The sequence below is a fragment of the Dermacentor andersoni genome, chromosome 6, assembly GCF_023375885.2.
Source record: "Dermacentor andersoni chromosome 6, qqDerAnde1_hic_scaffold, whole genome shotgun sequence".
NCBI classification, from domain to species: domain Eukaryota; kingdom Metazoa; phylum Arthropoda; class Arachnida; order Ixodida; family Ixodidae; genus Dermacentor; species Dermacentor andersoni.
The window spans coordinates 96,592,915-96,618,026 of NC_092819.1; the positions used below are offsets into that span (position 1 = coordinate 96,592,915).

The window sequence follows — 25,112 nt, forward strand, 5'->3', positions numbered from 1 at the left end:
TCCTTACCATGACAATGCTTCTGCGCACTATTGCATCAATCTTTACAAAAACTTTGTCAAATAGGGGCACTGGGAAAGAGCAGCTGCAGTTTTTTCTCGACATGTCAGCAGTTTTTGGCGTGCAAGTACAGTCCCTACCAAATGCGAAGTAGCGCGATCTTGGTAACAGTTCGCTTTGCGAACCTTTACAAGACTGTGCCCCAGGTTTGCACATTCATAATATATGCAGTGCACTGATGACACTGTTTCTGTCTGAGACCACTTATATTACTGTTGCGGAGCGCATTGTCACGTGAATTTCTAAAGAAAAATTCGCTTGTTTGTTTGTTTGTTTTTGTCGGAAAAAAAAAGACCACACATGAACTAGGTCGTTGTAACGCTGTTATCGGTCATTTCTCGGCGTATTCCACAACCTTTGCATTGGCACCATATTCGATGAGTAAGGAAATAAACATTCATTACAAGTACATATTAATTGCTTGTTCACAATGGAAAAAAAAACTTGAGTAGCACAAACATAAACCTATCAACATAGAGTGGGTGATGTTCACGGAAAGCACTCATTAATTTTTTTCTTGGCCACAGTTAGTTGTCATATCCAGTATGTAATTTAATGGTGGTTTCCGAGAAACCTGTACAGGTCTCCTTCGTAGCTTCATGCTAAAGTAGGGTGGGTGAAAATTTTTCCTGTCATGAATTTTACTTGCCTTGCAGGCTTCCACAGAACTGATCTGCCATAATCAAATAGTGCTCTGTAAAGTAAAATAAGGAACACCTTTTCTTCCTATACCTGTATTTCACTCATTGACCTCTACCAAGCTACTCATGTAAATATGTATTTACTGCTCGAAAACGGGCAATTCATGCTCCAGTGTGTCAAATTTGCCACCTCCCAGAGCTGCTCCAAAACTTCTTTGACTGCTTCCATCCCTGTATGAGTGGCCCATATAATGTTTAATGAAATTATCACTGGCATCCCAGAAACTTCAACATTTAACATCCGCCTGCCAAAGTGTCTACATCTCAACATTTTGGTTAGAACTGATCACTTTATTTGCTGCAGGACTGAAGCTGTCTTGATATCTACAATACATTGGACACTACATGCAGGATTATGAATGGATACCTGAACACTGCTTGAAGGAGCAAGCTCTACAGCATCACTTATGCTCCTTTCCATGGGTTGGCAAGAGGAACCGTGGCACGCAACTCTACAGGCACCTGTGCTCTTCACTACCTTCGGAGGAGAGATGCATTGGTATGCTGTACATATATTTGACTGTGGGTTCCAGCTGCATCTCTTGCATTGTCATTCGATGTGCAGGTAGAGGAGTTACCTATTGGGCGCACATGTTGGTTAACGATACAAAAAGGAAGGTGCTTCTTTGAACACCGATGACCCTGTCCTCCACTTATTTATTTTAATTTTCTTGTAACCTTATTTTTGCTGATTATATAAAGGTCGCAGGCAATTAAGCCAAGAAAAGCATTGGTGTAATTAGCTGTGGTTGAAATTGAAATGTAGAAAATATTGAAAGAAAGTCATGAAAGCAGACGAAAGGACCTTGTCTGTGGTGGTGACTGAACCCACAACCTTTGCAGTACACACGCGATGCACTACCAATTGTGCTAACTTGGGTATTTATGGTATTTATGCCCTGGGAGTGTTAGCCAGCGCCATTTAGAGCCATGGTGGGCAGATGTGGAACATCTTTTTTTGCACGATGGTGTCGCGTAACACCTGAACTGAAGAGAGCAGGCATGTGGCTAATAAACCCATGCATGCTACCTAATGGCATCAAAGCTGTGAGGTTTCAAACCCTCGCATGAATGAATGAGAAGGAAAACGGGCTTCATTTTTTTAAAATCACGACCATATAAAGCCAGCAGGCAATGAAGCCAAGAAAAGCATAGGGGTAACTAGCTGTGGTTGAAACTGAAATGTTGAATTGGCTCTGCGGCCATCTATCAAATTTCACCGCAATGCATTATCATAACTCAATGGGCAGCACGTTTAAAAATTATAATTCAGAAGACTGCCAGAATTTCAACAAATGAGCAGTTAGCAAGAATGATAGTGTATGCCCTTTTAATATTCTTTGTATTTATGGCACTTATTCGTAACTTTTCCGCTGTGTTATATCAGTGTTTTAATTCGGACCAAAACTGTGCTATAATGTAGCAATGAGGTTATGGTCTAGTGGCGTAAATGTGCATGTTAATAAGAGGGCAAATCGCCTTAACGTTAACTGAGAATTGTTTAAACTTGGGCAGCCTTCCGAAATATACTTTTTTTGAAGTTGCTGTCCATTGAGTTACACTGGTGCACCGTGTCATGCGAGCTACCGCAACGAGATGGCGCTGTGTACACGGTCATGTAAGATGCGGAACAACGCCTCTGGGAGAGCGGACCAGACCGTGTAAGCCGAGCCGGCATGTAGCCGTGCTTGTTTTGCATACACAACCTAGTAAACAGTTCCAGTTAACACTTACGTTTTGTCAATCACGTATGCTCGTCACCCGACCATGACATGGAGGCAACGGTGGGATACTCGACAACGCTGTGAGAAATGCACCACGCAAGTAGAAGTCTACATCACAGCGCACTGCGGTGAATACGAAACTTTGCTACCCATGGCTTCACCTACAGTGTCCACAGCCCAGCACGCAGCTCCACTAAACTCGTTCGTCGTCAAACTGCCGGAAAAACTTGATTTTCGGCAGCCCGAGGAGTAGAAACGGTGGCTCACGAGAAGGTAGGGCTATAGAGCTATCTCCAGACCAAAGACGACGACGAGACGCAGGTGAACACACTCATTTATGCCATGGGTCTTGAATCCAAAGACGTCCTAGCCTTGCTCAGGCTCTGTGATGCTGAGAAACTCGACTTCAACACAGTAATGCAACTGTTCATAAAAAATTTCCTGACACGGATGAACATGATATACGAGTGTGCAAAGTTCAACAGCCAGAAGCAAGACGTGCATGAGACAGCCGATATGTTCATCACCGAACTCTTCAGGCTCGCTGAAGCCTCTGAGTACAGCGCCCTGAAAGAGGAACCGATCTGTGATAGACTCGTGGTCGGTCCCACAGACATGTAGGTAAGTGAGAAGCTGCAACTTAATGCTGAGCTTACTCTGGAAGCCGCTGTCAACGCTGCTCGCAACATGGCGGCAACAATCAAACAGCAGCAAAAGGACCTACGGCCACAGCTACAATCACTTGAAGCTGTAGACACCATGCACAGCTTCTCGAAGAGCAAAGGAAAGTCAAATAATTCTCGTAAAATCCAGCGTGACCAAACTGCGCTGACATGCAAGTGGTATGGCTCAACAAGACACCTATGGTTCACCATCACACACTATGTGCACGGCGAATGGCAAAACATGCAGTGCCTGCAGTAAAAAGGAACACAGCTGCCATATGCTTTTCCGCTTCCAAAAAGCAGAGCAAAATGCACATACCAAGCTGTTTTGGAAGAGGTTTACTTGGACAATTAACTGACCAACAGGATCCTGGGCCATGAAAAATCAATGTGATGGTCAATGGCTTCAAGGTAGACACTGGTGCAGATGTGACTGCCATGCCAACAAGCCTCTACGACGAACAAGTCACGGGAAACCTGAAGCAAGCAAAAGAACAGCTGCTCGGACCCGGCAGGACCAAAAAAAGCAACGGTTAGACTGCTACCGTGTGCTGAAATGGCTGGTTGTGTCAAGAACAAATTTATGTAATAGACAAGCTGCATGACGCACTTTTTGACGTCCCCCCGCAATCAAATCCTTCAATGTCCAACCAAGTCTCCTAGAAGTAGCGGAGTCAAAAGGCAAGGTCAGCGACCCAGCCAACATTTTATGCCACTACCTCTACCTGGCTACAGACCTAGGCCTACCTTCTCAGGACCGATTACAATATATCGCTACTCCCTGATGCCAAGCGGTGTGCTATTATGTACTCGGGGCGAGTACCTCTGCCCATGTTGCCGAGTGTCCAAATGTGAGTTGGAGAGAACGGAGAGCCTGGGTGTCATCATAAAGGTCGAAGAAACCACAGAGTGGCATGCACCTATGGTAGTGGCTAAAAATAAAGGAGGCGAGCTTCAAATCTGCAGTGACTTTGGAGGGTTAAAATAGAACATTCTGTGAGAATGAGTCTTAGTGCCCACCATCAATGATTGCCTGGCCAAACTCACCGGAGCTGCCTGGTTTAGCAAACTTGATGCTATAGCCGGATATTGGTTACTGGTTACCCGAGTCCCAGAGGTACAACACTTTCCTGACGCCACTTGGCCATTTTAAGTTCCTCTGATTGTCCTTCAGAATTTCCACAGCAACTGAATTTTTCCACTGGGAAATGCTAAGACTGCTAGAAGGCCTGGACGGCCAAGCATGTCTGCAAGACGACATAATAGTGTGGCCGCACGAAGACAGAACATGATGCACGACTGCACAAAGTACTTCAGCACCTGCAAGAAGCTGGCATCACCCTAAACGCAGGAAAGTGTGTACTACACCAGCAGTAAAAAATCGGGCCCCTTGGTTAACCCCCTTCTCGTTCATTACATAACGAGGGTCTCGAATCTGGCAACATTGGTGCCTTCAGGTACTACGTGTGGGTTTATTGACCAGTTGCCTTCACCCAAAAAGATCACATACTCGTGATGCCTGCGACAGAAAGGATGCTCTAGATATCGCCAAGGTTTGTGAGTGGTGGCACTGGCTAACAATCCCAGGGTTAGTTCTAGTAGTAACATAAATACCCCAGAAAATAGATGGGAAGACGGTGCTGTGTTAGCTCGATCGGTAGAGCATCACACACGTAATGCGTAGATGTGGAATCGTTCCCCACCTGCGGGAAGTTGTTTCTTCATCCACTTTCAGTTCCGTTAATTTTCCCTGTGTTGTCCTTGGTGCCTTTGTTTGTTGGCGTCTTATGATTAATAAAAATCGGGCCCCTCGGTTAACCTGCTTTCTTCTCGTTCATTACATAACACGGGTCTCGATTCCGGCAACATTGATGCCTTCAGTTGGCATGTGGGGCTTTATTGACCAGTTGCCTTCACCCAAAAAGATCACGTACTTGTGATGCCTGCAGCAGAAAGGATGTTCCACATCCACCGCGTGTGTGCCATGTTTTCTAAGAAAGCAGGAACTATTCATATAATCTCTCTGGAAGTTCATAAAAGAGGGGGAGGGAGGAAAGATTGCAAAGAAGGGAACAGGGTCAAACAAATGGAGGTGTAGCAACCTGTGTAAACCGAAAGCAAAAAACATTCATACACATACTTGTGAGAAATAGAAAAAAAAAAGAATAATTACAGTCATTCTTTGATATTAAAAGAGCTTCTGATATCAGTTGTGAATTCATGTTTCTACTTCTGCCAAGAATATATTTCAAGTTGTGGATGACAAGTGCATGTGTTACAATGCTCACCTACATTGGTCTTACTTTGTTTTTATATTCTGCAAATGTTCTCTTGCCCTTTCATCAGTGCAGCGTCCAATTTGGCTTGTGTAGAGCTTACCAGAAGTAAGAGGTTATTTGGTAAACCATTCCAATGGCACAATTCATGAACGGTGTTGCATGCCTTTTGTTAAAAGCAGCTGTATTTTTACACTCAAGCGTGGGAAAAAAGCTTAGATGGCTTCTTCGGAACCAGCAGCACGAATGGGGCCCCATATTTGTCATTAACCTTCTTCAGTGAGTGCAACTGCTGTGCTCATGAGGCAGTGCCTCTGGCTGCTTCAAACTGCGCACTGTTACCTTTGCTGCTTTCCACTCCTGAAGTTTTCGCAGTAGGGATTCTGAGATTCCGATGATGAGAGTGAGGGAGGCCAGCTGTTATGAACATGCCAACGTAAGCACAAAATCTATTGCGCCTTGTGTTCATACATATTTTTAGAGCCTATTCAAGGCACATTGGGCAATTGTGGGCTTAACATGGATTTAGGCTGGTTCATACAGTAGCTAACCTTTCTTTGCTCTTAGTTGGTAACTTCAGGAAACATGCGTTAGGGTGAGCATCAAATGTTTTCCTAAGATATGCAGCATATTGTCAATGGGTTAATGAAGTTGAGTCTGACGAAGTCTTGTCCGGTTAGGAAGAGTCAAGGGAAAAAACAGAACTGACACCGACCAAAGTGAAAAATTATTTAAAGACACGTGGGAGCCTTGCTTACAATGCTTTCACCATGCGTGTCTCATGTGTAAAGGTTAGTCCTTTTCCGTGCCCATTAAAGACATTTCAAATGTTATCTACCGTATTCTCATGTGTCATATTAGAGTTAGGTTGTAAAAGAATCAAGATATCGATGTATGTAAAAACACTTAGAACCACGGCGTTGTCAAATATCTAGTGATGTAATGTCACAAAGCACAGGAGCATTGCGATTATCACATCTCAAAACCCCTACTGCAAAAGCTTAAATTCCAAATGCAATGAAATTTCACTTTGGCTATATTGGTAATAAATTAGTAGTAAATACTACTGTAGTCATCTTGGCAAAGCTGCGGGGCTGGTATCTAATTTTCTTTTTGATATTCTTTTAATACTGTATTAGCAGACGACACATGAACCTGGTGGTTAGTGGCTATGACGAGAGTCCACATCGCCTTCAGGTTTTTATCACTGCAGACAGCTGCAGGTGGTCCCTTATCTCGTAGGCCACACTAAGGTGCCCTGCAATCTGAGTCATGCCTCACTGCCAGTTACTGGTAATTGTGGCATTCATTTCAGTCTCGGTATCAAGATTGCTAGAATGCTGTTTTGTATTTACACTGTTTGAATCATTTTTTTATGCAGCCCTAACTTTTGTTGTGGTTGGGCTTTAAGGGCTGTAAAACAGCAAAAGCCAGCAGTGCGCACACTTTAAAGCAGCTGAAGCAGCTGGAAGTACTGCCTCATGAGCACCAAGTTATGCACTCACTGCAGAAGGTTGCTGACAAGCATGGGCTCTGAGTTGGGCTGTTTGGTGTTGCGCTGCCAAGCCTGATGGTGGATAATCAAATTGTAGCTGTGGCAGCTGCATTTTGATAGGTGTGAAATGCAAAAATGCATGTGTGTTTTGCACTGTATGCACAGTAGAGTAACCAAGGGGGTCAAAATTATTCCAGAATCCCTCGTACTTCATGCCTCATAATCATATTGTGGTTTTGGCAAATAAAACTACAGAATTTGGTTCAATATATTAGTTGGTGCCCTTTGATGTTCCAGTTCTCTAATTTTCTTGCTTATAAAAGCTCTGTTCTTGGTATAAATGATGAATTTGTTATTACAAAAGGCTAACCTCTAATCTAACTTAACTCATTAATTTCCTTTAGTGTCCCTTTTCCATGCATTAAAAGCATGGAACACTAATACATTTGCATTAATTTTTATTTGACTCGTGCTCAACAGCTAGATGCCATAGAAGAGAACTACTACCGTGGGCTTCAAGTTGATAGGTTGCCATATAAAAGCTTGTCTTTTCTTTTAGAGATAAAAACACCTGAGCCTAGTTTTCTGTCTTTATATAGACTATTGAGATAGGCAAACACCACTTGCATGATAGATCAGTGATTAGTTATGTGTTCAGTTTTTTCCCCCACCCCAAAAAAAGGAAAGTGAACTTGTGGGATCGTTCTCCACCTGTGGCAAGTTGTTTTTTCATCCACTTTCATTTCGATTAATTTATCATTTCGTTATTTCATTTATTAAGCTCAAGTAATTTCCCCTATGTTGTCCTTGGTGTTTGTTGGCTTCTTATGATATTACTAGTAAAAATTGGGCCCTCGGTTAACCCTCTTTCTTCTCATTTATTACATAACGAGTGTCTCGAATCAGGCAACATTGATGCCTTCAGGTAGCATGTGTGGGTTTATTGACCGGTTGCCTTCACTAAAAAAAGATCACGTTCTCGTGACGCCTGCGGCAGAAAGGATGTTCCATGTCCGCCGCCAAGGTCTGTGAGTGGTAACGCTGGCTAACACTCCCAGGGTTCTACAAGGAAACATAAATACCCAAGAAAGTGGATCGGTAAACGGCGCCGCGGTGCTCAATTGGTAGAGCATCGCATGCGAAATGCGAAGGTTGTGGGATCGTTCCCCACCTGTGGCAGGTTGTTTTTTCATCCACTTTCATTTCCATTAATTTATCGTTTCATTATTTCATTTATTAAGCTCAAGTAATTTCCCCTATGTTGTCCTTGGTGTCAGTGTTTGTTGGCTTCTTATGATATGAATAATAAAAATAGGGGCCCTCGGTTAACCACCTTTCTTCCTGCAATAACATTTTTCATGGAGGATAACAAAAGCACGCTTGACTTTCTTTAAAAAAATATGCTTCATGTAGACAGTTTCTGCGTCCTTGTCTGTTTGCAACCTAAAAACATGAAAAACAGCTAGTAAAAGGCAGCAGAAAATTTTAAACGAACTGCTGATATTGCAGTAATAAAAACTCTTCACAAAGAATAGCTAATAAAAATATTTTAGAAATTTCAGTGGTTTTCTGAAAATAAAATTGGCATGGAAAAGGTTAATCTTGTATGGGGCACTAAGAACAGTAGTAAAACAAATTAGTCACCTAACGCAATCTGTGTAATGAATTGAGGATAAGTGCTCTATAAACAATTACATGTTTTCGATGAAAGATGGTGATTATTTTCCGACACATGTCGATCTTTATTTGCTAATGTGGAAAACCACAATCACTTCCCTCTCAGCTCTCTCGGGGCTCTGCAACTAACCTCATGTGCTGGAAGATAGGGAAACACCCACGGCTCATATGTTCAGCCATGGGGCTACTGTAGTTATTTGTGCAAGTTCTGGGTTCACCCACTCCCTCATTGAAACATTGATAATGATTACGATTACTAATACTCGTTTCCATCCAGGAGCCAAATCAGCTTGTAGTTGATGCTAGTCCTGTTGACAGGTCTTTATCCTTGTTTCTTCCTGCTATCATACTTCTAAGAATAAATAATCTTGCATACTATTGCTGAAAGCTGGGAGAGTTGGTTACTGGCATTAGGAAACATAGTTACTACACTATAAGATGAAACACATGAAATGCACAGGATGAGCACTACACATGAACTTGTTTTAGTACATGAGTGCGATTATATGCATGCATGAAATGCTCAAATTTGCAGCAAAATTTGACTACACGTGACATATAACATACATCACTCATTTTATTTTGCATGTACCGTACATCTTTTTCAAGTAATCAATTTTTATATTCGAGATTTCAATAGAAGGTGTGCTATTGCATTTATCGGTTTGTCTGGGAAGGCCCTTATATATCAGTGTGGAATTTTAGCCTTACATTTTTTCTGAGTATGTTGTGCTGTTGTATTTTGCCATGTATTGACATCTTTTACAATGTCCTGCAAGTGTTTCAGGCCTTGCTGACACGCTAACCTGCGCAGAATGCTCAGCCTGTCTTTGAGGCACCTTTGAGTGCCTTTAATGCCTTCAGCAGCAAGTGTTATACCCGTCACACGAGCATGCCAAAGGTCCTTTGAAGTTAAGGAGCATTGAGCTTTCAAAGACATTAGTTCAACGGATATATGTCGGTGCTACATGGTCTCCAGGTAGTCTCCGTTGAAGCTTTTAACAGAGACCGCAATGTATCCTTAGCGCTACCATCACCTTGAAAGTAATAAAAAAATATAGCCCAATGCGTCTTATAATAAATTTGTCACATTTTTTTCAGCAACATTTATTTTTCCTAATACATAGAAACATCAAAACAAAATGCACACGTAGTAAAGGCATTACTTTATCACAAACAGATGTATTTATTGTAATGATGGCCACCATGTGTACCGCTTCGTACACCGCACATTGGCGTCGATTATTCATTGTTGCCTTTGCTTCAGCTGCTTTGTTTCGTTCGTTGTGGCTAGGTAGCGGTAGGTACACGTAAACGCTGTAAAAACTAAAAAGCAAAAGTGACAAGGAAAGATGTGCAGAAAAAAGCCAAGGAGACTGGGATGCCTAGCAGCCACTAACCAAAGAACCAAATCGCACATGGCAACCTTGTTGTGTCGAGGTTGCTGCTGACAACAGGCCGTACCGGTGTTGCTGTACCGGCGCTTTCATGATGGAGATTGCGGGTGTCCCGAAAGTGTTTAGTACTTTAGTAACAGTATTCAGTACTTATAAGCTTGTTCTGAAGAGGTAAAAATTGAACTTCCATATCTTTAGATTATTTTTTCTACTGTCAGACGCCCTCTAGGCTTGGGAGTATTCCCTTGAGGTTTCAAAGGACGAACGCGCACTCTTTTGACTCAAAGCCACCTTCCAGTAGGGCTCCTTTGCTGTGCCTGTGTGACAGTGCACATTCTCCCTTGAAGTAAAGAATCTTTGGTTCAAAGGACTTTGAAAGTGCCCGTGTGACTGGGGTATTATGTAGGATAGACCAGGATTTGTGGTAATGGCAGGCTGCAGGAGCATTGTGCACAGATGTAGGTGGTAACAGCATCTGGATATCTCACAAAACATTGCAAAACATGCCAAACTGTGACTGTACACATGCAGTTTGCAAATATAAGGCAGGGAAGTGCAGATTTGTATACTAGGTCTTTTCCATCCAAGAAACCAATAACTGCATTAACAAACCTTCTACAGGGGTCTTGAATAAAGAAGTTGGTTACTTGAACAATATGATGTATGACATGGGTGCATCATGAATCACATAGTTTATATGTCGTGTATTGTGAAATTTCCTGCGAATGTGTCGTTTTTATGTATGTAATCATTGTTTAGTGAGGTTGCTTGATGTCCAGCACCCATTCTTTGCATATCATGTTGGTATTTTGTTTTGTCTTAGAACTGTAATTATGTTTCATAAAACCTTACATTGCTAAAATTAGACTTTGGGGCAGTTTGGTCTTTTCATCCACATTCTTGTTTTTGTCATTTCCCTTACCATGCAAGCATTTTTCTGGAGCACTTGCAGTATTTCGTCATGCTCTTGCGTTTACAAGCCAGATGTCTGTCTGTGAACAGCTCAAACCACTTGTAGCGTGCAAATCTGATGCATCCTCAATAGAACTCCATAGTGAATGTATTGCTAAAAATATTTTTCAGGGGATGAAGCACTTCTATAACTACAGAGTTTTGCAGCAATAAAGAAGCAGAATGCTTGCATCTGTGTAATCTATATATAATATTTTCTTTGTATCATCTTTTATCTGACTGTCTGTCAGCATGGTAACATTGCATATTATCTTAACATTCATGAGTTCCAAATAGCTACTATAATCTTTTTGTCCTCACATTTTCTGTAATATCCTTCACCGGAAGGACAACTAGCAGTTCACTTGATTTACCACTTACAGGCAACAAATTAATCATAATAGTAGTGTCATGCCTATTGCTTAAAAGCTCCTAAACGATTTTGCACATCTGTAAGTTCCTTGAATTCATGCAAGCAGGTGCTGCTTATATGATGGCTGAATGCTCATGTGATTGGTTTTTAGGCCAATGTGAAAGAAAAACGCCAGTACCTATGTGTTGCTTTATGATGTTGACCTGTATTTATTATTACGTTGGTGAACTGTGTGTGCACTCTGAAGATATGCACATTACTGCTGGTGTTTTGTATAATCTGTGTATAATACAACAACATATATTATCAAGAACACATTCATTTTATTAGTTTTTGTAATATGTTGTCATGATTTCCTTTCATTGTCAGTGCTGCAAGGCGTCCTAATACCTAATTAAAGAGCTTCTGCAGACATAAAGAGTTGATTCAAAATTTCAGAAGCTTTTAATCACTGCAGCTATAGGTTTTTTTAATATAAGCTTTCTTCACTACAAATGGGGGTTCCTAAATTGGTTATTTGCGCCTATAAACCACCCGAGCTGGATGAAAATACTTTTCAGAAATTGCTCGAAGGTCTATTATACTTAAGTCAGAATAAGAAGATACTCTTTGCAGATAAAAAACATTAATGGTCTATCTCACATAATGAAACATTCTGGAAGGCCTTGTGGTCATTCGTAGAAACACTTGTTTGTAGCTTTGTCAGTGCCGTGATGTTTCAACCTTAGCCTACAAGATAACGATACTCACACCATGTGAAATTTTCGCGAAGTAGTGTGTTTGTGCATTCTGCGACTTAAAAGGAAGAGGTCTGGACACTGACCAAAATGGTTTAAAGTACTTATTTGAATTTTTGAAGTTATTTGAATTTGAAAATGTAAAAAACTATTTTAAACATTTTGGTCGGTGTCTGGACCTCTTCCTTTTAGTATGCATCATCCCGACCAGACGGGCTTTCGTCATACTCTCCACTTCATCCAGCCTGCAACTGTACAATGGGCTGTAATTTTTCCTAAAATCTGAGGTGGCCAAGATGCACTTGGAGTGGTAGCATTGAATGGCCCAGCACTGTTGAATAATTGGTGATGCTATGTTTAAATATTCATGCGGTGTCTGTTTGCAATACAATAGTACATAATCTATTTTGTTTGGTTTTCCAGAATGCTCCCTATCATGCACTGCCATCTCAACAGTACCATGGCTTTTTGTGTGGATTCCTTCCCTTTTGAAGGCCACCACTGTTTGCACAGCATCACAGCCTGCCTGCCTTGATCTTGCGGAAGAAGAAAATACAAAATGCCTATTTTTTGAAATGCATGCATGGCTTCATGCAACACCACCTGTCGTCGGGGTGTTAAGGCTTTTTGCAGAGAAAATGTAATGACGCCTTATGTGTGCCCTGGTGGCAAAGTGTTTGCCTCTTTGCCTGTGTAAAAATTTCACACTTATGGATACTGTTAAAGGTTCCTGTATCATATTTTCTTTCACATCCTAAGAAATTTTTGTTTCATTATAAAACTAAAAATTATAGTTGAATTGCTGCTTTGTGTGATATGCAATATTCAGCTGAAGGTGATCAGCAGAGGTCGAACAAGTGTTATGTCAGGTGGAGAAATTTTTTTGAGAAGTGGACTTCTTCGTTAGGGGAACAACCGTTTTCCTTGGCAGTATTTATATAGTTCACTTTTCTCCACTCCATGGATATCCAGCAAAATGAGTGAGTGCATAGAGAAGGTGAGGTAAGTTTAAATGCTCACCATGGGGGTTTAGTTGGGGTAGCAAGGTGTGTAGAAGTATGGGAGTTTGGCAGGTTGCTGGCACCAATTTCTATGAGTGATCTTGTTGTTTGTGTCTATGTCAGTTATATAATGCGAGGCGTCTTCTGACGCCAGAAATTTTGAAAAAAAAAACTCCTTATATTTGTGGAAATTCAGTATGTGCCCCTGGGGCTACTACGAGCACTTGGGGCCACTGGGTAGATGCAGCTCTCCAATGAACTTTTTTGACACAAACTTGTGTATGTACGCTGGGTGTGTGCCACTGCATATGTGCCACTCCTTAATGAACCTCTTTGATGCTGACTTAGGTCATGGGGCATCACAACACAAACCTATGTAGCGACATCTGTGTATGCAAGTAAGTGTGAGCTGGAATTGTCTGCTTGGATTTTCTTTCCCTGATGACGACTAGTCCCCTTGTTGAATTAACTTCAGCCTGAGATATCACCTGTTTGTCTACTGTTATCACATTATGCCCATTTTGCTGTGAACTTGTCATGTTCTCTAGCTGGCAAGCTTGAATTTCAGGTGCTGCACGCTAAGGAAATTGATTCTTAAATTCAGCCTGAGATATCACCTGTTTGTCTACTGTTATCACATTATGCCCATTTTGCTGTGAACTTGTCATGTTCTCTAGCTGGCAAGCTTGAATTTCAGGTGCTGCACGCTAAGGAAATTGATTCAGAGTGGGTGGTACCACTTCTTTTTCTTTGCAGCTGTGTGTTACATGAGAGAATAAGTTGTACGTAGATGTCTATTAGAAATAGCATAGGTATTCAAAGGTACTTTCATTATGTTCTAGGTCATTGGTGCTGTCTGGCCTCCTTTGCATCATTTTTTGTAGCATGCTTTTTACATGCAAAAACAAATGTGGCCTGTTCTAATGCATGCAAGGACTGCCCAATAGCTCATGATGTTTTGAGCCGCTGAATTTCAGTCTTGGCTGCACTTGTGGATTTTCAACTGTACTGAAGCTCGCAATATGCTTGAATTTCCTGTCAAACTGGTTTGCTTGTTTGTATCCAATTTATTGAATTATTTCACTTTCATTATGCTAATAGTCATTGATTGTACTATCATGCTGGCACATTTGATTCTGGAACTGCAATAAATTTCCAGACATTTTATTGCTTTGTCATGGTTTTTGCACTCGTCAGACACAATCTACTAAACACACACACAAAAAGAACTCCCTTCAACCTCGTAAAATTCCCAAAAAGTGCATAATAAACTCCCAGACCTACCTGTAAAAGCCCTAATAAGGAGCTAAAATGCACTCCCAAAACATCTGTTTAAAACTCCCTTAGTAAAACAGCTCCCTAAAGCTGTAAAAATTCACTCCCAAGCATTCTCGTATATGTTCCCATAAAAAGCAAAAATCGAACTCTCAAAACTATCCATAAGTGCTCCCTTAAGCAGAGCTCCCAAAATATGGGAACGGTTGCTCCCAGGTTTACACCTAAGCACTCCTACAAGGAGGTAAAATAATTTCCCAAAGGTATCCTTCAAAACGCCCTTAAGAAGCCAAACGTTTCCGAAAATATGTACGTAAGAACTCCCATCGCTTCTCCTATAAATTTCCATAAGAAGCAAAATGAAATACCCATGTCAACTTGTAAAAGCTCCCAAAGCTCCTCATAAGAACTTCCATAGTTCTGGTGTTCAAAAGAGGAATGAAAAACTCCCAACGTTCCCCATATAGACTCCTGCAACCACTCGGGGGTTGGTGTTCAAAGGAGAATTAAAAACCTCCCATAATTCTCCATATAGACTCCTGCAACCACTCAGGGGTTGGTGTTCAAAGGAGAATTAAAAAACTCCCATAATTCCCCTTAACACCACCAAACACAAGGGTGTAAAAAAAAACTCCGTTCGAATGGAGGATATTGTCCTCCCTTAAGGGCTGAAGTTATGCAACGAGGCCAAAACTCCCTAAAAGGGTCAAACCTGTTTACAGTGTGGGTTATTAAATGACATGGTTTGAAATCTCCGTAAATGACATTCTTCTGAACTATCTAATCCCATGGTCAAGCCCGGGCATTTTCGTCGCGATAAGCGCAAGTGCTGTATTACATCTGCATAAGTTACTAATGGCACTGGGAAACGCTGGCTGCGAACGATATGCACGAAGGCGAGCTTTAAGGTTCTTTTTTTTTTTCTCCTCCTTCGCCTCCGCGCGCTGCTGCCGCGCATGCGCGGAGGCGAACGTCATCTGCAGTGTATGGTGTTGCAAGGAACCGAGCGGGGCGCAACGCTCTTCGAATGGTGGAAACCCTAGAAAAGAGCGGTTTGTGCTTGAGTTGCCGCATAACAAAATTATGCTTTCTTATATATTCAAATTACAATCCGGTGCTATCATGCCTGTAGGTTGTTTGCAAGTCGTAGCTTACGCGTTTTTCTAACGCACATTACTTTGAGAAATTCAATTAGTTCAGTAACACCTCTGCGCCACGCGGAGGGCCTGCGTGGTTCGGCATGCATGGTTCGATCGGAATAATTTTTCGCTCAGATGACGGTCGGCGCCAGCGCCGGATGCCTACAACGGATGTTTGCCGACACGGGACCCTTAACGCTATCGCGTTAATACAAGCAGGGCCACTGTAACTACATTCACTTGGCCACCCTGCACGTGGAAAGGGGAGCATGGGATTGAAACAGCGGCCAGTGTAGAGCTAGATCACGTTCACTATAGCCAACTCAAGTGAAGCTTAATTTTTTTTTTTTATCAATTAAGGAAGGAGCTGAAACATAGAAACTGCTACGTACACAGCACCTCCAATTATGCAACAGTGTACAGCGTAATCACGCCATTGCAAGGACTGCATTAAATTCGACTTGCTCAGTCACCAAAGGCAAATACAAGAGAAACATCATATATTCCGACAAATCACGGAGCAAAAATACAGATTTACCTGACAGGAATAGGTGGTGGGTCTGTTAAAGTTTAAATCCTGATACACAGTGAAGGCACGACGATGAAACAGATAGTCAAACAATGTGGGGTAAAATGAATGTACACGCTACTCCAAGCGGAGCAACTTTGGCACTAGTGCCCAAGCTTGAGCAGGCTTCACAAGTATAATTCATGAAGACAATTAAAAGAGATGAATTCAAGATATCCTGCAAATCTTTGTAAGAATTCATTTAGAATGGTAGGTAGCCTAAAATATGGAGCACATATTCGGCGACAACCTAAATATTCAGCACAAGCTCCGCCCACGAGACCGCAGTCGCAGTGCATCTGCACCTCAGTGCCTCCATGCTCCAAAACGTAGTTCCCAAGATATATATATATATATATATATATATATATATATATATATATATATATATATATATATATATATATATATATATATATATATATAAGTCCGCCGCCGTCGTGAATAAAACAAGGAACTATCGTGATTGGTTGGCACATCTCCACAGATTACTTTGAGCGTGACAGCGCTACGTTTGCCTGCGCATTCTAGGCCTGCGCATGACCATAGCCTGGAGGTACAGCAAAGGAATAAAACTCGTTACACAATTTGTAACACTCCAAAGAAACAGCATTGTGAATACCGAAATACTCTGGAAGCGTAAACGAGTTGTTACAGTAGACGTTTTCTGTAAAAAAATATTTTATAATGGGCTTATAATCGCTTGCATAGGGTGACTGACGGCCTGCATTGGTGTTCAAAATTCTGTCCTGAAAGTCGGAGGCTTCTGGACAGCATGCGAAGAATGCGGTTTCCTCACGAGCGTGTAGAAAAGTTAGTCTTTCCGGAAGGACCGTGGATAGTACGCAAGGAAGCGTCGCACATTCTTCTCCCATTTCTGCGAGAGACTAGACAGATGACTAATGGTGGCATATTTGGCGCTGAAAGAGACGCCAAGGCGAAGCAGTTTCTGGCAATGTCTGCCAGGCTTACCCCGCCTACAGCAATACCATCACCACCTGTACCTTCTTCTGATACTTCAAATATCGCACAGTGGCTGCGTCACACTGTCAAAATGTCGGAATTATATCGTGTAATGTGAGAACAAATTTTGGGTCGCGACATATTTTTGAACAGCGCGAAAAGGCTGTAATTCGCAGAATGTTACGACAGGTTCCAAAGTGCCACTAAATATCACGACGATGACAAGTAGCCCGAACATGTTTCACTACTTTGAGTGCTACAATAGAAGCCAGGAGAATTAAATTTTAGCACGAGGCTAGGTTACGGTAAATATTCAGTGTAGCTGCTTTGGCACCTGTTTGCTTCTTACAAGGCAAACTAGAGAAAAAAAGCAGTTTTTGAAGTTAATTAGTGAGTCAGTCGTTAAGACTGTGTTATCGATTACCCAGAATACCTCACTTAACCTGAAGAAAAGAAAGATCTCTTCTGACTTGCAGCTTTAACGAGATTTTTTAGGCCGGGGTAGTTGGTTTACATTTGGTACGGTGAACAGACAAGACGACGGGACACTTGAACGAACAGAACAGATGCGCCGACTGCCAACTGAATGTTATTCGGTGTCGCACAGCACACAAAGCAAACGACAACAAAGCACAACGCTATAGGTATACAAGTTTTTCGCCCAGCAGGCAAGAAAAAGCAGTTAATGCGAAATGCAAAATAATGTACAGCTTTAGTCAGCGAATGTTGAAAATGCAGGTTTAAGCTTTTGCCAGACATCATCAACCATTCTAATCTTTACGAGCCGTCCATGGGAGGGAAGGCAACTTGACGTGAACGAGTTATGGCTAACAGCTTAAGATAAAATTGGGTCCATTAGGCCTGACCGTACGTGTGACATCCTGCACACGGTCGTAAAGCTGGAAACGCTAATGGCACTTTTTTTTCTTCTTTTTTTTGCGTGTGGAAGCACTATTTTAAGCAAGTACGTGCTAAATAGATCAAGTTCGTGCAACATTCAGTCTGCAATCTACTGCATGGCCTTCCTGGACGAAAAAGAAAAAAAAAATCAGATGGGTCATATTTAACCCTCAAGTCGCAAAAGAAAGGCATGACAGGTCCCGCGGAGTCCCGGGACTGCTGCTAACCACATGGGCGGGACGGACAAACAACAAAGGATACGCGAAGGAGAGGAGGGAGATAGGAGAAAGGTCGTGCCTCCATCTGACGAATCACGCGGCACGTAACAAGTGCGCTTCGGGCCAAGGAGTAAATTGACTGCGACGAAGTCGGCGTGCGCGCGCCTGCGTCCCCCACCGCACTTCCCCAAAACTGTTGTCCCCGCAGCGTGTCGTGCGCAGACGTCCGCGATTACGGCCTCGCACGACGGCTGTAAAACAAAATGGCAGTCGAGTCGGTCATCTTCTCCTCCCCTTTACCCTCCCTCTCTCTCTTCTTACTCTTCCTCCTCTCACCGATTCTCGGAGTGGCCGCGGCGGCCACGATGCTGTATGTATACGACGGCGCTTGCACGCGACCATCGCGACCTTGGCCCCCGGTGAGCCCCGAGGAAGGTTCAGAGGTCAACCCGCCGAGGGGTTATATCACGGCGGGAGATGCGCAGACCCCGCGGGCGCGATTGTTCGTGGAATGGGAAGGAGGAAGCTGGTGGCACTGTGATGCGGGAGTGCGACTCAATGCGTGGACGTTGCGGCCCTTTGGCGGCGAGAGACGGGCTCGGCTGTCTATCGCCGAGTGAAAGGTTGAGACGGAGTTGCGCTGGGCGTCTGCTGGATGTAAAAGCTTCACGGGCGCGTGCTCTGCGCGCTAAAACGTGGGCACGTGGTTGCTATTGGTAGTGTGAGATCCGGCGAAGGCTTGAAACTACGTCGTAAAGCGGCCGGCGTGCTATTTGCAAGACACGCCGCGGATGAGGTGCACTTGATCGTCCAGGCTGACTTATCGCTGACGCTGATGCTGCAGTCTGTCTAAATAATAATAAAAAAAAAATGTGCTGCTTTTAAAAATAAAATAAAAAGGCGACACGGACGAGGTGAGGGAGGGTGACAATCCGTAACACTTTTCGGTTTTAACGAGCGACACATCCTGTGCATGGAAATGAACGAAAGAACGCATCGCGAACACAGAGGCAATTGATCTGCGATCGGCATCGATAAGCTCTCTAATCATATCAGCTTTATGGCAGAGAGGAATTCCGGAATTGTGGACTAGTAATTACGAGCTGCGACTAACCCATCGTTCTACAGGGAAAATGAGTTTTAAAATATTTTAAGAGGACATTAGATATGGCGCAGGCACCACTTCTCTAACTATTTCAAGCGCTTCTGTAACCGAAACTACGAGCTGTGTGCTTGCGTAAGCTGCGCTGCTATAATGTGCAATGAAAAAAAAAAAAGTATGCCAGACATTTTTCAAGTGTTTCGCATCTATCTATAGCTTATTAGTGCAAAGTTAACAAACTTTTCAGGTCAAGCGCTATGCTTGGCGACGGCAAAATGCAGCTGCTACACTCATCTGCGCCGGATAGCTTTACAAGCGCTGAATTAAGGTCCACATACAACGTTTTGTTATTCTGTCACAGCGAGCGTCTCAAAACAGTACAAGTGTAGCTTGCAAATTCTTAAGAAGCTTTCATTTTGCTGGGGAGTGATTATGAGGATTGATTGATTGATTACTGTTTGAACGCAGCATGGTAACACGGCTCTCCACGAGGCAGCTTGGAAAGGCTACAGTCGGACAATTGAAGTTCTCTGTAAGAACAAGGCAAACGTGTACATAAAAAACAAGGTAAGTTGATGTCTAGAAAGACGGAAATGGGAATTCCTGCGCAACATTATTCACATGTTATTTTCAAGTTTATGTGCTATATACTTTCCTTTAAAACTGATGCAGAAAATCTATAGCAATTTCAAGTTGTATTTGTGAATAGCAAAACGAAAAAAGAAAGAAAGAAAGATATTGACTAGCCTTCCTTCTTTTCATAGGGCGGCTTCTCACCACTGCATCTCGCGTGCCAGAATGGTCACAACCAGAGCACGAGGGTTCTTTTGCTGGCTGGCTGCAAACCGGACATCAAGAACAACGTAAGTGTTAACGGTATTTCCTGCTGTACATCATAGAAGGCGCGATCATTCTTTTTAACACAAGTAATTTGCAGAACTGCCATTGAGGGGAGCTCTGCTATAGCTGTAATACCGACGCCGTAATTTCGAACTTCAAATTTATGCAGAAATAACGAACAAAACTGGGACAAGTCCAGCAACAAAAACTGCTCCACTATCTATGATGGAATGGACGACCCCATTCCTCAACTTTGATGGCTAAGCCCTTACTCAAAGAGCTTATGAATCCGCGCCGGCCCAGAGGACGCGCGAAAGCTGCTCGGGCTGTTGCTTCGTTTGCTGTTAGCGAGGATTCACGTGATTTTATAGGCGGCTCGACACAATCTTCTCATCTCAGGGAACTTACTGTATCTCTCGATCTTCGTAGAGAGGCCAAATAACCTACATTGCCTCGAGCACTGAGACGCGGGATTCCCAATCGAACGAGGATATAGACGTAACCATACCGTAACCACAGTAACACTGTGCACTGTAGTATGCTAATACTCGAGCGAAAGGCGCTAATATCCCTTTTAAATAAACATCAATAAAGAAAGTGTGCCAGACAGCCAAGCTGATGCAAGTATAGCTAGGTTCTTTGGCTATCATGTACAACGTAAGATTGGTCATTGCGACACACCAGCAAACGGCTAGCTGTTATTAACACGCTGCTCTTGACCTTGGCGTGCACAAGTTTATATAAAAAACTGCAACTAATTAGATGACAGCGGCTTCAACTTCCGCAACCCTGTTTTGGTTTTCTAGTGAGGTAACGCCATCGAGGCGTCGTGGTGAAATTTATGGCCAGCTAAAAAAAAAAGTAAGAACGCCTGCATGGACACTGCGTTACTAGAGCGCGCACCGCGTGTCTTTCTCGATTACGTAACCAGTGATTGGTGCCCTCGGGGTGCTGTGGATTCGATCCCCGATCTTATCGGTACCGGTGATAAATACTAAGCAAACTGCTTCGGACGATTCGCGCCTTTCCCAATCACTGCGTCCGGTAGGAAAGTGCCCGCGAACATCACCTCGCAGGCCGCGAGGCGTGATTGCGGGGATGGCATGTACACCATGGGGACGAGGCGGCGGTCTATAGGCGCCCCGCCGCGTTGGCTCAGTGGCTATGGCATTGCGCTGGTGAGCGCAAAGGTCGCGGATTCGATTCCCGGCCGCCTCAGCCGCATTTCCATGGAGGGATGGCGCTCGTGTTTTGGGTGCACGTTAAAGGACCCCAGGTTGTCAAAATTAATTCGGAGCCCTCCACTACGACGTCTCGGCATAACGCACTGTGCCAGTTTCGGGGCTCTGTACGCCAGAGTTTAGTTTTAATTAATTAAAGCACAGTCACACTTCTCAGGAGCGTTATATAAAGGTGCGCTAACAGAGTGCGTTTGCGGTGCCATATGCGGGAGGTCGCCGCATCGCGAGGTATTTTTGCTTCAAAAGCAAGCGGTGCCATTTTGCCAGGACGCCGCTGCCCACGGTGACCTTTTCGCAGCGCAATACGGCGTAGTCCTCCGTGCATTACTCTATATGCAATGCGGCCGCTGCAGTGGGCGATACAGATGCAAAGCCGAACGATGCGATAGCGCACGTACGTCTCCCCTTTGCGGCCTTGGCGACTTCCAAGGCTTTCCGGCCGCGATGTATCGTATTGGATAAAGGTATTCGTGAAAGGCTGATTGCCGAGGATGAAGCATGAGCAGCGGCCGCTAGTCTATCCTGCTGTGCGCGCTGAAAAGCGTGTTGTATGGAACCTGCGATACCGAGCCACCACGCACACTCGCTTGTGAACACGCCTAACCAGCGATCTAGGGAGTAAAGTGCTGCGGGCTGTATATTTCTGACGATTATGATGATTGTGGTGGGGGTGGTCGTGGTGGTGGTGGTGGTGGTGGTGATGATGATGATGATGATGATGATGATGATGATGATGATGATGCGCCTTTAAAGTAAGGACTGTACTGTCAGCCCATAGGACTGCACAATCTTCGGGATCGGCCCTCAACAACGGCTAGTCACCAGTTAGTCTTTACATAAATCTGGGTTGAACTCGCCCATAATTAATGCTTCTCATCAAAATAATTCAAGATAATTTTTTTTGTCAGAAGAATGTACGTCGAGGCATCGCAAACACTATGAACTGATATCGGTACGGACTGAAAAGACGGTGGCCGGCTGGGCAACACGATGTTTTTTTATGCAGGATAGGTATTTTTTAAAGCCTGAACGCAGACGAGAAAGCGTTTTGGAAACTGTCGTGTCTGTGTTTGGTACGTTTGTGACCCTTGTTTGCCAGAGGCTACGATATTTCACTGATGCGCAACCACACCAAAATACCGATTATATTGCGGATAAGAGCCCCAAAGGTTAAATTAAGGGAAACGTCTTTATGGCATGCGTAAGGAAACGTCATTCAAGTCACACCACAGGCTTCGAAAGCTTACGAGCACCTTTCGCGTTGTTCTTTGAGCACACTCGTACAGTCGAATACGTTGTATGCTCAGGCCATTTTCTTTTTTTTTTTCCCGCAAGATTTCTCAGACGACACAGTTCAGTTTACTCGCATGAATTCCGAAACGCTGACATCAATTCGACGTTGCCACACCCTTGTTAAAACCCTCGTACCTCCAACCTCAGAACTGCGCGCAGTGCAAAAAAAGAAAAAGAAAAAAGAAATGATTGATTCGTGCATGGGGCTTCGAGATTAACGTCCCGAACAACACTTGGGATGTAAGCTATGTCATAGGGGAGAGCTCACGATTAATTTTATCCACCTGGGGTTCTTTTTTCTGCTCATAAATCTAAGTACATTAGCGTTTTTACGTTTCGCCCTCCTCGGAGTGCGGCCGGCGCAGCCGGGAGTTGAACCCGCGACCTCATGCTTAGCAGCGCAACTCCATCGGCACCGAGCCACTGTGGCGGGTATAATGAGCAGAAAGAAAACCCACGGCTGCGGCCACAGTACAGACTCCTCGTCCTATACGTACAAAAAAAGCCCATGTAATGTTCAAAATACGTCATAAATCAGCCGAAAATGCTGCTTTCTTAATTTATTCTCGCGAACATACTCCGTTGCCGTACCGCAACATCAAGCAAGGAATAGTCGGCTAGTATATTACGTGCGGTCATGCTTTGCTTGATGAGAAAACACAACTACAAGTAATTGAGCGCTGCGCGTATGTACACTCCCGGTTGGAATGATTCAACGCTTCCGGCCTGACAAAGGTTTCAGTTGAAATAGCCTTAATTTTTTTTCCCGCTCCTTCCTTTTCAACTTTCCAGTACGGTGACACTCCACTGCACACGGCTTCCCGCTACGGTCACGCCGGCGTGCTTCGGATACTCATCAGCGCGTTCTGCAACGCCAGCGAAGTGAACAAGGTAATACGCATCACCAGCCTTGCGTCTGCATTTGCTGTCCACTATATTCTGTAATGGCCTTCGTGGAAACAAAGGATTGTTTTAGTAATTATAATGTGTTGCCTTTGCTTTCATAGATTTGCCTTTCGAAAGCGGTGGACCGATTCAAGCGCTCACAAGCGTGGAGCGTTGCGATGTTTCATGCTGTGTTTAAATGCAGACTTCCCTCGTTTTTCTTCGCGTTTGTCGACTACGTTACACCGGCTTGAAAACTGAATAAGTCGAAGGAATAGAAAGGGACGTGTGACGTAGCTTGAAGAAAACATCAGACTCTTCATCGCTGACGTTCGGGTCATACGATGAAAACTCAACATACGTGCCAGCATTGTTACAAATGAAAAAAAAGAAGTATAGGAAACGCGGCTAAAGACAAAGGATGTTTTTCTAAGCCTCACGAAGAACACGGCATCCAAAACATTTCATTTGCGTGATGAACTTGAGAGGACAAAAGAGTTGCACTTACGAAATCTTGAGCGTTTGTGATCTCATTGCCTCTCGTGTTGGTCATTCTAGAATGGGGACAGCGGCCTACACATCACGGCAGCGATGGGCCGTCGAAAATTAACGAGGATACTACTGGAAGCCGGCTGTGACCCAACCATTGTCAACAAGGTACGTTGGGCACAAATGTAGACGACTTCCAGTTTTGCAGTGAACTTCCGGAGAATACCTTCATTACATACATACATACATACATACATACATACATGCATGCATGCATACATACATGCATAAGTACACACATACATACATACACACATACATACATACATACATACATACATACATACATACATACATACATACATACATACATACATACATACATACATACATACATACATACATACATACATAGAAAAAAACTTGTGTAGCACGTATTGAGCAACGGAGAGCTGTACCGGGAGTTTTTCATTAAAATTAAATTATGGAGTTTTGCGTGCCGAAACCACGATCTGATTATGAGGCACGCCGTAGTGGGATACTCCGGAAATTTGGACCACCTGAGGTTCTTTAACGTGCGCCTAAATCTAAGTTCACGGGTGTAGTTTTTCATGTTGCTCTACAATTTCCTCATTGACACTTTTCATGCAATAATAATACTTGAGAAGTTGACCAAGACCAATTAATTAAGATTACGTATGTAATAAGGCGGAATGCAAAGAAATAATCTGAGTATTTCCAAGTGACGGCAAACAACATTACCTTGGTTCTGTCCAACTACGCAGCATTTGCACATCTTTAAATCTTGGTCCGTGATAGTTGGGACGCCCTGTATAAGTTACACGCGTAAGACGATTTTGTCGCAGTAGCAATTGAGGTATTCAAAGCAAAGCACGTACGCATGATTGATTTCAAGGAATTGTACGCAATGGCATGTCCTGCTGTATCTACATGAATTAATATAAATTACGTGCTAAGAAAAACTCTCTTTCAGTAGCAATTGGTTTGTTAAAACAAATTGCGGATCTTTAGAACCAATAATTAAGGCAGAGTAAATGTGAAAATAATGAGCCAGCTCACATGAGGGACCGCCCCGTTTCTGTGGGTGTGCCAATAGAATCCACCCAAAATCCATCTATCTAGC

The 25,112-nt window shown here is 43.3% G+C and overlaps 1 protein-coding gene and 1 long non-coding RNA gene across 2 annotated transcripts in view; both read left to right on the forward strand.

Annotated features, from left to right (window-relative positions):
- Positions 1 to 25,112, forward strand: part of dgo (ankyrin repeat domain containing protein 6 diego) — a 177,472-nt gene that overhangs the window by 147,785 nt on the left and 4,575 nt on the right. The window contains exons 5-8 of the mRNA XM_050171383.2: positions 19,689 to 19,787; positions 19,985 to 20,083; positions 23,387 to 23,485; positions 24,038 to 24,136. Coding sequence (XP_050027340.1) covers positions 19,689 to 19,787; positions 19,985 to 20,083; positions 23,387 to 23,485; positions 24,038 to 24,136 — 396 coding nt within the window. The remainder of the gene's footprint in view (positions 1 to 19,688; positions 19,788 to 19,984; positions 20,084 to 23,386; positions 23,486 to 24,037; positions 24,137 to 25,112) is intronic.
- Positions 485 to 13,548, forward strand: LOC129382476 (uncharacterized). Its single transcript, XR_008610549.2, has 2 exons — positions 485 to 1,258; positions 12,478 to 13,548. It is a non-coding gene; the product is annotated as an uncharacterized lncRNA (long non-coding RNA).